Source organism: Hyperolius riggenbachi, chromosome 4 (genome assembly GCF_040937935.1).
Source record: "Hyperolius riggenbachi isolate aHypRig1 chromosome 4, aHypRig1.pri, whole genome shotgun sequence".
NCBI lineage: Eukaryota > Metazoa > Chordata > Amphibia > Anura > Hyperoliidae > Hyperolius > Hyperolius riggenbachi.
In genome coordinates this window covers 462859666-462872771 of record NC_090649.1, presented here as the reverse complement: position 1 = coordinate 462872771, position 13106 = coordinate 462859666, and the positions used below count along the sequence as shown (strand labels likewise).

Below are 13106 nucleotides of genomic sequence, written 5' to 3'. Positions count from 1 at the left end.
GTCTGAAAACTAACTCTTTCTTTCTTTAAAAAAAACGAAAAAGCCCGGTTATTAATATGTTTTGCTCCGTACATACACGTGTATCTCGTCACATGTTGGTTTGGGTGCACTTTAAGGGCTTGTCCACACTAAGAGTGATTTCGCATTTTCTTTTTTTTTTTTTTCAGTGCTGGCGATTTTGAAAATCGTCATAAAAGCAAGAGTGCAATGGTCGCTTATGTGAGCTTTCTATCCAATTGCAAACACGGCACCTGCACCATTTTCTGAGCGTTTGCAATTCGATAGAAAGGATAGGGAAACCGCAAAGCACTAGAAAAAGCGCTTTGAATTGCGATTTCCTGAGCGCTTCCATGAATAAATACATTGTATTTATTCATTACCGGGGCAAAGAGTTCACTTCCTGACTGATGTCAGGAAGTGAAGAAAAATCATCGCTGCACAAAAGCGCTTTTCTAAACGAAAATTGCTCAAAAAGCACTTCAAAAACAGCCCTATAAATCGCACACCGCTTGCGATAGCGCTGGCGATTTAGAATGTGAAGAAGGCCTAAAGGAGTTTTCTTTATTTAAAGGGCAGAAGATCTGGCTCTTTGAGCAAATAAATTATAGAAAATAGCAGCAGCAGATGACCTGCGTGAACTTTTCCGGTTTTCTTCTAATGCTAATCGTATTGCCAAATGTGGTCCGGACCAACGCCCAGAGATTCATCATTGCCTGTCCTTGTGGTTCCAAACTGCTGCAGTAGCTTCCTGCTAAGGGACCGTCCCCACAGCCTAAACCACAAGCCAATACTTTACTCCTTTCATGATGGATACAGTTTTTTGTTTTTAATCACTGTCATAAGTTATAATTCACTCCCTGACGCAATTCAGGAAGTGAACTCTTTGACCTGGAAAAGAATAAACACAATGTATTTATTTTTAAAAACGCGACCACAGTCAATGCACAAAGTGATTTTGTGAGCGCTTTGCGTTTTTCCTATACCTTTTATTATAGCAAAAACGCCTCAAAAATGTTACAGTCAGCCAGACACCGCTTTACTGAGCAGATCGGTAACTAACTGCTCAGATGTGAACTTTCTCATACGGAATCATTGCACAAGCGGTTTGTGGGTGATTTTCAAAATCGCCTGCACTTGAAAAAAGGCGGAAAATGCCCCTAGTATGAACGGGTTCTTACAGTATTCCCATTCCTGGCTTAACCACTTGCCGACCGCGTCACGCCGATGGATGTGGACGCGGTGGCAGCCCCAGGGCCGCCTAACGACGAAAGGTCCTTGGGGTGTGGTTTGAAAGAGATTGCATGCGCCGATGCGCGCACTTCCCTGCTTGAATGGCGGAGCTCCGCCTTAAGTCTCCCAGTGGCGATCGCCGTCTATTTACTAGGTACAGCACTGCGATCTAAGGCAGCGCTGTACAGTGGACAGCCTTGTCACTCGGCTGTCCCCTCCAGAGGCACAAAAGCGATCCGCTGTGATAGGCTAAAGTCTATCACAGCCGATCGCGCTGATAGGCTGACGGAGAAAGTAGGATAAAAAAAAAAAAATATTGAAAAATAAATAAGAAAAATATTTGTAAAAAAAAAAAAAATAAACATTGGGGGAGCGATCAGAGCCCACCAACAGAAAGCTCTGTTGGTGGGGAGAAAAGGGGAAATCACTTGTGTGCTGAGTTGTGCGGCCCTGCAGCGAGGCCTTAAAGCTGCAGTGGCCAATTTAGTGAAAAATGACCTGGGCCATATGCAATTCACCTTTTCTCCTGAGTTTTCTCCAAGGTGATATTTTTAAACTTGTAAATAACATGTAAAATTGAAAGAGGCGCCCTGGTGTAATAAAAGCATCTAAAATCAGCTTAAAATCGAAAAGTGATATGAGGTAGCTTACCTCAATGACCAAACCTCTGTAGTTAATACAAGGGATTTTTATTAGCACAGGCAACGCGTTTCGCGGGTCTCAGCCCACTTCATCAGGCCGGTAAAAGTGCCAAATAGAAAATATCATCTAACATAGGGAGCCTCTACTTGAGTTCTCTGTGCCTGCGCAGTAGAGCAGATACGAGAGAGTCTCCCTGTAATGATCGGTGTAACACAGAGAGGGTCTGATCACCGGTGAACTGCAGTATCACCGACAATGCAGAATATACCCGATTATAGATGATCTGCAGTATCACCGATAATCAGATATATACACTAACCTCTGGACACCTGAATAACGAGTGAGTGTAATGCAACAGAAATACTTAGAGAACACACAGGGGAATGTTTCTTCCGTAGGCCTAGACTCTCCCGAGGGAGGAGCTAGGCTGAGAGTAGGAAGGACAGAGTGTGAGTGACACCAGAGAGGGTGTCACTAACAGGTCTGGGAACTGCCTCTAATAGCAAGGCCAGTTCTCGAGGTCGGGCAAGCCAGGTCGTTAACACACAGACAAATGAGGTACAGATTCAGGAGACAAATACGGAATCCAATGGACAGGCAGAGTTTGGCAACGGAATATCAGAAATAGCAAGGTACAGAATCAGGAGGCAAATACAGAGTCCAGGAACGAGCAGAGTTTGGCAACAAGATATCAGAAGTAGCAAGGTATAGAATCAGAGTTCAGAGGAATAGTCAGGCAGGCATAAGGTCATAACAAATAATACAGTTCAATATTCCTGACGCTAAGGTGTGAGATCCTTGGCCGTCAACAACTTTGGAAACTATGCTAGTACACAGATACAGACAAGGTCTGAGTGCTACCACGTAGTGATCGCAACAGCAGACAACCAGTGAATGACCAGCACCCAGTATATATACTTTAGTGCTCTCCAGCACCTCCCTTAATTGCTGGACCAATGAAAGATGCTGCAAATGTCAGCTGACCGGCCTGGTCAGCTGACCTTCCTCTGACTGCCATAAAAGCCCTGCCTCACTGCGCGCGCACGCGTCCTCCTAAACCAGTGTGGACTATCAGTCCCAGCCACACCAGTCATGTGTTGTAATGTAGTTGCCGTATGGAATGCGGAATCCGCCGCCACGCTGTCCGAGCGTGCGGCGTTTCCTCCGCGTCCCACCTTACTGAGCGAGGCAGGCCTATGCGTACAAACCGCCGCGTCAGACGCGGCGGTTTCTCCGCGTTCCTCCATGCCAGACGCGGAAACAGCCGCCTCATCTTGCGTCCATGCGGCGGCTTTTCCGCGTTTCCTCACACTCCCTATGCTAGATGATATTTTCTATTCGGCACTTTTACTGGCCTGATGAAGTGGGCTGAGAGCCGCGAAACGCGTTGCCTGTGCTAATAAAAATCCCTTGTATTAACTACAGAGGTTTCGTCATTGAGGTAAGCTACCTCATATCACTTTTCAATTTTAAGCTGATTTTAGATGCTTTTATTACACCAGGGCGCCTCTTTCCCTTTTACGTGCTAAGTATACCCCAGAACGCATCCTGTCCGAGGGGAGGTGGCAGACCACCAGTAGAGTCTCCACAGTGGACTCTGTCCCCCTTTTCCACTAAGAGAGCGACCATCCTTCTGGTTCTGGCTAGGACCACCCCGAGTGGAGTCGGGTTTATTGTCTCCACCTGCTTCCTGTGGTTGGTTCCCCCCAGAGTAGTGCTTCTAATGTATTTTCTTTTATTGTGGTCATTGACATATTGCACTACTGGGCTCCCGTTTTTTGTCTCCTGTGACTTTTTCTACAGGATGTTCATCCACCCCTACTACAATTGCTTGTAAATAACATGTCTTTAAGCCACCAGCATGTAAGAAGATACACAAAATGATTTTGAAAGTACTTTTTCAACTACTCTTGGTACCTTTTTAATTGAAAAATGCTGAAAAGTTATTTTAAAGTGAAAATGAAAAATTATCACCTAGGAGAAAACTCAGGAGAAAAAGTCAATTGCATATGGCCCCTGGTCTTTAGGGGGATTGAACACTGTGGTCCTCAAGAGGTTAATGTTTCTGCAGGCCAAGCAAAAAAAACCTTTAGTGGGATGAAGGCCAGGTGCACACATAACATAACATGAAAAGCTGCGTTTTAGGTTAAAGGGATACTGTAGGGGGTCGGGGGGAAATGAGCTGAACTGACCCGGGGCTTCTAATGGTCCCCCGCAGACATCCTGTGTTGGCGCAGCCACTCACCGATGCTCCGGCCCCGCCTCCAGTTCACTTCTGGAATTTCTGACTTTAAAGTCTGAAAACCACTGTGCCTGCGTTGCCATGTCCTCACTCCCGCTGAGGTCACCAGGAGTGTACTGAGCAGACACAGACCATACTGGGCCTGCACTGTGCGCTCTTGATGACATCAGCGGGATCAATGACATGGCAACGCAGGCGCAGTGGTTTTCAGACTTTAAAGTCTGAAATTCCAGAAGTGAACCGGAGGCGGGGCCGGAGCATCGGTGAGTGGCTGCGCGGGCACAGGATGTCTGCGGGGGACCATTAGAAGCCCCAGGTAAGTTCAACTCATTTTCCCCCGACCCCCTACAGTATCCCTTTAAGGTTGTGTGCATTCTGTGTGCGTTTGTGTTAGCTGTTTTTTTTAATGAAGATGCGTTTTAATGCGTTTGCATCTATAAATGCACATGCGTTTTGTATGCGTTTTTATATTTACATTTATGCAAATCACTAGGAAGACAACAGTGAGCAGCAATACATCAGAAATCTTTATAAAAAAAAAACGCATTGCGTTTCCATTGACTTTCATTATGTGCGTTTTTGATGCATAATATGCAAAAAACTAGCGATTTTAAAAACGCCGAAGTACAAACGCATACCCATGTTTTTTTTTATGCGGCCCATTGAGGAATATTGGTGCATAAAACGCTAGCGTTTCTGCTATGTGTGCACCCAGCCTGTATTGGTCCATTTTAAGCTGCCCACATTTCCACAATCCTGCACAGACTTGGAATTATCTCCATCTCATTGATCGTCCCCTTCTTGTAAATATGCCCTAGTAGACAAAAGCCTCCTACACACTTTCATTTACGATTGGCCAATCACTGATCAATGTTACCACCTCCATGTAGTGTGAGGGTCCACAGATATTGAATGCTATGAGCAGATTGTGCAGTAAGCCCTCATACTACATGGAGGTGGTAAAATCAGGCAATCAAAATTAGATGTGTGGATGCGTCCTTATTTACGAATCCTTCAGCACCAGGACTGGTGTGATATGACCCAGGCCAGGGCTGCAATCTTTTCACACTAGACTCCCGCATGCAAAGTCCCATCAGAACTCATGGGCTCACCTCTAAATGCAGTTTTCACAAATGAGGGGAAAAAATATGTACGACCTTGCAGCATCATTTGGCACGCCACTTGTGTTTTTTCATTAAAGAGACCCTGTAACCAAAAATAAACCCCTCTACAGGATACTTACCTCGGGAGGGGGAAGGCTCTGAGTCCCAATGAGGCTTCCCCATCCTGTGCAGCTTGGGAGGATCCATCACTGGCTCCCCCGAAACCTCCTTGACAAATCCTGGGAAGTGGTGCGCCTGCGCGGCCAATATTTACCTCTTCAGGATCCAGCGCAGGCGCAGTAGCGGTTCCTCGTTCAGGCTAAGGCGGAGATAGCGGTGCCCGATCGTATCTGCTCTACTGCGCAGGCACAGAGAACTCGCGCCTGCGCAGTAGAGCAGATCGGTCTCGTCTATTTCCACCTTAGCCCGAACGAGGAGCCGCTACTGAGCCTGCGCTGGATCGCGGTAGGTAAATATTGATCGTGCCGCTGTTCAGGGGCCCCAATGCTGGATTGCCGGGACGGAGAAGGACGGGGGAAGGCTCGTAAGGATCCAGAGGCTTACCCCTCCTGAGGTAAGTATCCTCCAGAGGGGTTTTTTTTAGTTAGAGGTTTTCTTTAACCTTCCTGGCGGTAGGCACCGCTCAGGCCCCGCTGGGCCGATTTGCATAATTTATTTTTTGCTACACGCAACTAGCACTTTGCTAGCTGCGTGTGCAATCCGATCGCCGGCGCTACCCGCCGATCCGCCGCTATCCGTCGTGCCGCAGACCCCGTGCGCTGCCTGGCCAATCAGTGCCAGGCAGCGCTGTGGGGTGGATCGGAGTCCCCTTTGACGTCACGACATCGATGACGTCATCCCGCCCGTCGCCATAATGGGGGAAGCCCTCCAGGAGATCCCGTTCTTTGAACGGGATCTCCTGATCTCCGATCGCCGGAGGCTATCATGTAGCGAGACCTTGTCTCGCTACATGAAAAAAAAATAAAAATTTTAAACACGGCTTTGCTGCCCCCTGGCGGATTTTGATAAACCGCCAGGAGGGTTAAAGAGGAGCTTCAGCCTAAACAAACATACTGTCATTAAGTTACATTTGTTATATTAATTAAAATAGATAGAGAATATAATCTCTTACCCTCCCTGTTTTAACAGAACAGGCAAATGTTTGATTTCATGAGGACAGCCATCTTTTTGGTTGAAAGGAGGTGACAGGGAGCATGAGACACAGTTCCAACTGTCCTGTGTCCTGAGCACCTCTCCCAGTTGCTAGGCAATGTGAATAACAACAGGAAATCCCATCATGCTCTGCACAGCATCAGGGGAAAAAAGCCCGGGCTTTTTTCCCAGGATGGGTGGAGCTTAGCTAAAAATGCAGCTAAAAATGATGCTTTGGTAAGAAAAATAAAGTTCTGATGCTGTGAAACTGTTAAAGAAACACTAAGCCTTTTCAGTTCTGCTGAGTAGATTTTTAGTCCGGTGGTTCACTTTAACAAGGATTAGGTACTGTGGCAACCGCATGCGTTGTAACACAGACAGGGCTGAGACACACCAGAAAAGCTCCCCAAACGCTAGAGGTTTCAAAAGATCTTCCCAATTTAATGCTATGGGTTTTTTTTTTTTTTTTACAAAACCTCATCACTCCAGTGTGCATAGGATAACACATAGGATAACATTAGCAGGAGGTTTCAAAAACTCAAAACGCTCAGAAAAACTCCTCTGGTGTGCCCCAGGCGGCACACGTAGTATCTGAAAATTTACAGGCAGAAAAACAAGTGTGCATTTTCATCGCCGGGAGAAGTGTTGATCCTTGATGGTTACCCGTAACCTTCAAGTGTCTGCTTGTGAGAGAGACCAGAAACCCAATGGTGCAGTATCGTTGCACAAGGATATTATATGAGATTACTTGTATAGGTAATACACTCACAAGGGTGGGTTGAAACAACTTGCAACCATCGTCAAAGCCTGTGGGAGAATAACCGCCGCTCGCTCGGTGTCCCAGGCATGTTGGTGCAGATGCTGCTCGGTTGCTCTCCTCGGCTCAATACAAGTGCCTGCAAAGCTTTTGGTTGATAATGAGGGCACCTAAAATCATTTGCAGCGCTAAAAAGTGTGAACCCTGTATCAATCAGCCCCATTGTCCTCCGGTAATGTTCCTAGAAGGAAATAATGCAAATAGAGGATTGTTCTGTAACCTCAGATATGAAGCGAAATAACCTCAAATTCAGAAGTTTCCTCTTGTGGTAAAATAAAATAAACAATGAAACAGTCTTTACGACAGAGACACATTGTGCGGTCACACATTTGATACTGTTTATCCTTGAGGTGTAAATGGCATTCACACACGGGTCTGTTTCCTGAAATCTCCTATATAAATATACATCTAGGATTCTCAGTTTTTTATTTTCTTACTGTTTGACAGTTCTCAACTTGTTCCTGGCTTTGCGTTTATGATTTGGGCAGATCGTCATCTAATCTTAACGCGCTGTTGCCACACACAGGTGTAATTTAGGACACGGTCTTGTCACGCTAGCTTGTTTGGTGAGTGTTGTATTTCTTAGAGAATCTCTAAAGCAGGGTACACACGTGCGAGGAATATTGCCTGGCAAGGAACGTGTTGTATTTCTTAGAGAATCTCTAAAGCAGGGTACACACGTGCGAGGAATATTGCCTGGCAAGGATCGTGTTGTATTTCTTAGAGAATCTCTAAAGCAGGGTACACACGTGCGAGGAATGTTGCCTGGCAAGGATCGTGTTGTATTTCTTAGAGAATCTCTAAAGCAGGGTACACACGTGCGAGGAATGTTGCCTGGCAAGGATCGTGTTGTATTTCTTAGAGTATCTCTAAAGCAGGGTACACACGTGCGAGGAATGTTGCCTGGCAAGGATCGTGTTGTATTTCTTAGAGAATCTCTAAAGCAGGGTACACACGTGCGAGGAATGTTGCCTGGCAAGGATCGGGACTCAATCCATCAGGCAACAGTTTGCAGATGGCACTTCATTCAACTCCCCTGATGATCTATTCAAGAAAAGGTAAAGATTTTTCGAGGAAAACAGGGTATCAGCCACTGATTGGGATGAAGTACAATCCTATGTGAAAGTTCCTCTTTAAAGAAAACCTGAACTGAAAATTAAAAGTCAAAATAAGCATACACAAGTCATACTTGCCTTCCATGTATTCTACTCCTCAGTGTCTTTCTCCTCTCCCAGGGCCTGTTTGTTCACTGTGATCAAGGGAATTTTCCGTCCTCCATTTTGAAAATGGCCATTACTCATAACAGCATTCTGGTCAGCACACAGTTAAACTGTAGCATCGCCCACTTGAGCCATAGGGAAACATGGACATTACCTGGTACATCAGTTTTCCTCTTAGCTATAACTGACAGCAACTGATATTTTACTGACGACAACTGATATATTTCAGATCTGACAAAATATTGTCAGAACTGGAAGGGATTATTGTCAGAAGAAAATGGTGAGCTTCTGAGAGGAACTGATGGCAAGGTAACTATGTAATGTTCATTTGAAGTTACCTCATGTGTTTATTTTAAATATTTTTACTCAGTACAGGTTCTCTTTAACCTCCCTGGCGTTATGATTATTTCTAGATTTAAAGTGAACCAGAGACGAAGCGCCCTCATGTATTTTACAATATACTGTATATCAGTGGGAACATTAGAGAAAACACATACCCTGCTCTCTGTTTCATTCTTTACTGTTCAGCTTGCTTCTTAACAGCCCTGATAAAATCCCCGACTGAGCATTCAGTCTGGCTTTGCTCAGGAATCATTATAGCGGTCTTCTCTGATGTCAAGCCTAAGCCTGCCCCCTTCTGGCTCTGCTATAATGACTCATCTATAAAGATTCCTGAGCAAAGCCAGACTGAATGCTCAGTCGTAGATTTAATCAGGGCTGGTAACAAGCAGGCTGAGCAGTAAAGAATGAAACAGAGAGCAGGAGAGGTGTTTTCTCTAATGTTCCCAGTGATATATATGATAAAATACCTGAGGCTGCTTTGTCTATGGTTCACTTTAAGGTCTAAAAGCCAAAACATTTTTTCACAAGCTTTTAGACCCTAAAAACAAGTAGAAAAACATACCTCGAGAGGTCTGCAGCTGCTCCTGCATGATACTCACTCAGGCACGGGATTACCACCCTGTTCTGCGGCTTTCTGTCCCGAGCCTGACTCGGGATTACCGCTAAGGAGGTTAAGAGGTGCCCATACAGCAGACAATGTATGGGCAGATTGACCAAAGACAGATCTCTCTCTGATGGAATCTGATCAGAGAGGGATCTGTTGTCTCCCCATACACCACATGCCGATTCCTGATTGATTTCAGCATGAAATCTCTCAGGAATCAGCCTTGTAACACCGCACCCACCACCTCATGTGGTTGCCGGCATAACGTGGACGCATGTGTGACTCACACACACACCCATGCAGTGTTCTCCCCAGGCTCTTTTAGCCGGGTGCTCCACCCGGCTAGATTTGGTAACCACCCGGCTGTCATCGGCTCACATCCTCAACTCCTCCTATGCTGTAAGCAGAGTTGCCCTGCATTTTCCTCTCGCCCCACCCAGCTGCTTTTTCATGCCACCCGGCTATTATTTCATGCCACCCGGCTGGAAAAGAATTCTGGGGAGAACACTGCCATGTATACTCTGACAACCATGTGGGGCGCGTGTATGTGGACAGAGCGAAGAGCCAGTGGTGGACACCAGGTAAGGTATACTGCAGGGGACACAACTTATACTAGAGAGGACTATGCCAGGGATCTGTCGCATTTGTCTGATATCGCACGCCATTACCGCCATGCACCCCATCGAGCAAGCCGGCCCTACATCTTACGTGCAACGAATTTCAAGCCCAAACTGATCGGGCATGCTCTTGATGGCATCGATTTTTATCCAATCCAATTATAATATTCGAATCGGATGGTCGCTGTATGGCCACCTTTACATATAACCCTGTCCTTATATATATTATCTTATTCTAATCCCCTACACAGCAGGACTCAGACTGGCACAGGGACAGGTAGCAGTACAATTAGGCTCTATTGCACAGCACTATAGAGCACAACCCGTCTGCTGGAAAATGATTCAATCCACACACAGAATAATATCCAACATTTTTAATATTAATAAAAATAGACGGTTATATTACAACATAGTGAAAAAGCCGACATTAGCACAAAAAAAAAAAAAAAGTTGCAGCATTTTGTGGCAGAGTTTAATTCTAATTGTGCTATTTTTGGCTTCCGGTGCAGCTTGTGTGATGACTGCTCTCCAATTCCTTCATTTCGAAAATACAAAAACAAAACAAAAAAAACCCTTTCCTTTTCACCATGTTTCCAGTATCAATTGCATAGGGAAGAATCTGTCTCCCCCTCCTGGCAGATAATGAGTACTGCGCACAGACAGCTGTGCATTCCACTTGTTCTATAAGAACATATTTTTGGCAACAATGTTCAGTCCTCAAAGACACACCAGCACTTGTTTTGTTCCCTGAGTGTCCCTGCTGTCACAGGAGGAGCTGCATAGGGCTGGGGTGATTTATTATGACAGACACAGAAACAAAAATGGGGCAAAAGTGCAGCGATTGCTTAGACCAGCCAATCAGAATCCTTGTTTCATTTAGCAGCTGAAATCTGATTCGCTGCTCTTGCCAACTGTCCCAAATTTGCTCTATTTTTCATTGCACCTGCCTAGATAAATGACCACCTCTATCCCAGTCCATACAGCAATCTAATCCTCTCTATTTGGCAATAGCACATTTCTGTTGTATGGAGTGTTTGAGGTCTTTCGTGCAGAAGTACAATGTCTCCCTCATGTGGCGATTCCTGGATACTGCACTGAGCATTAGGGTGATTCAGGGACGAGCACTTGCTGGTCATCTGTTGTCTCAGGGGTTGCCGACTCTTCCATTGTTCCATATGTCCGATGGGGATCTTTATCCAAATCCTTAGAGAGTAACACGCTGGGGACATACTGTAATGAAATCAGATTATGTCTGAGAAGCTGATCTGATAGAAATAGAAAACTGATCCTGTAACAACTGATTATTATTTTTTATTTAAAGAGGAACTGTAGTGCAAATAACATAATGAATAAAATTGTTTATTGTTTATTTAGTCAGTGTTTGCCCATTGTAAAATCTTTCCTCAACCAGATTTACATTCTGATATTTATCACTGGTGGTGACATCTTAAGTTCCGCTAGGTGATCTGTACGGAATGTTAATTTACTGAGAGTTCTTTGCACAGAGGGAGATACTGCTTGCTGGGCAGTTGGAAATAGCCGTAACTTCCCACAATGCAACGAGGCCCACAGACAGTACACTGTCAGGACCATGGTCATGACATCACGCTCTGGGAGGGGTTTCACCACAATATCAGCCATACAACAGGTTTGCAAAAGGCCAATGGGAATCCTCTCTAAGCACCAGGGAGGATTTTTATTGGTCCACCACTCAGTGAACCAATGAGAATCTTTCATGTGGAGGGATGATTCCCATTGGTCTGATGCTACTGGTGGGGCACTAGGATTGGTATGCTGGTGTTTTTTCCATGCAGGGACCCAAATGGACAGCAGCAATGGAAGACCAAAATGGATGGCGGCAGGTGAGTAGTATGCGAAACGTACACGACGAGTAGCCTAGTGAGAATGGACAGCATCTGTTCTCATAGGCTAGCATTCATTCCGTTGGCCTCCGTCGCCATCTGGATGCTATTGCTTAGCAAAGGATCTGTTGGCATCCATTCTGATCCGTTCCGCTGAACAGAACATTTTAGTGCCAATGTGAAGGCGGAGTTCTACTCACAGGTGACTTGCGGGGAGACTCCTCCTCCTCCATCGGTGCGTCCGTCTCAGTCACAGATTCTGTTATCTACAAATAATAATAATAATAGCACAAAGTAAGATGTGAAGTAGCTTATTCACCATATTGAAATCAAGCATTAAAGAGAACATCGATTTAAATCCTCATCTGATGATTGACAAAGCTACAAACTGGCACCAATCAAGATTCAGAGCTCTTGTACCGCAAGCCCACATCCTCCGCCCAACACCGCTGCTCAGCCAATCAGGCCTTCCCTGAGGTGACACACCCTTCGCAGAGCTATGTATTACTATGATCAATTTGAATGCAAGGAGAAATTATTTTCATCTTATCCATCACCCCCACTGTGTACGATCAGCTTCCCCCCACTAAGCATCATGGGAAGTGTAGCGGCACCAGAATAAAGGTAGGTTACACACTACAGGATGCCAAGCAAAGAGAGTACAACACAAAAAAAAGCAGGGACATATTTGGGAGGCCACCAGAAAACAAGCCCCACCAGAAAACAGAGTCGTGGAACTTCAGAACACTATACTTATTATTGTGGCTATCTGGCCACACCCCCTCCCCTCAGAGGTACCCAAGACCAGCATTTAACTATCAAGGGGTACCTTGACTGAAAAAGGATAAGTACGATTGTTCTAAGACACAAATAGGACACCAGATAAAGCTATGCTATTTGTTCTTGTAGAATGTACCCTTCGCCCTGCCGCGGCCAAAAAACTCACCTTGTAGTTATGGGGGCTGAGGTGTTTGAAGTAGCCAAAACAGGTATATGAGAGGGAAACCATTATTGTCAGCACAACAATGACCAACGTGAAGACAGTCGGGGCTTTAAAACCTAGGGGGAAAAAATGCTTGATGTTGGAACTGCTGGTGTGGTATATATGAAGAACAGATAGTCAGTTACACCATTACAGAGGGACTGTAGTGAAAAGAACGTAATAAATTACTTACTGTTTTTACAATATTTATTCATAAATTAATCAGGGGTGGTTATCAGTTTGGGACACTGTCTGCCTTCTTTGTAAGCCTAACTGCACTTATCCTGCAGAGC

The 13106-nt window shown here is 45.2% G+C and overlaps 1 protein-coding gene across 4 annotated transcripts in view; it reads right to left on the bottom strand.

The window, feature by feature from the left end:
- Nucleotides 1-10328: 10328 nt before the first annotated feature.
- Nucleotides 10329-13106, bottom strand: part of TMEM63A (transmembrane protein 63A) — a 90613-nt gene continuing 87835 nt past the window's right edge. For all 4 annotated transcript variants that reach the window (XM_068232832.1, XM_068232833.1, XM_068232834.1 and 1 more), the window contains 3 exons: nucleotides 12778-12890; nucleotides 12032-12097; nucleotides 10329-11199 (listed from right to left, as the gene is read on the bottom strand). In XM_068232832.1, coding sequence (XP_068088933.1) covers nucleotides 11071-11199; nucleotides 12032-12097; nucleotides 12778-12890 — 308 coding nt within the window. In that variant the 3' untranslated portion in view covers nucleotides 10329-11070. The remainder of the gene's footprint in view (nucleotides 11200-12031; nucleotides 12098-12777; nucleotides 12891-13106) is intronic.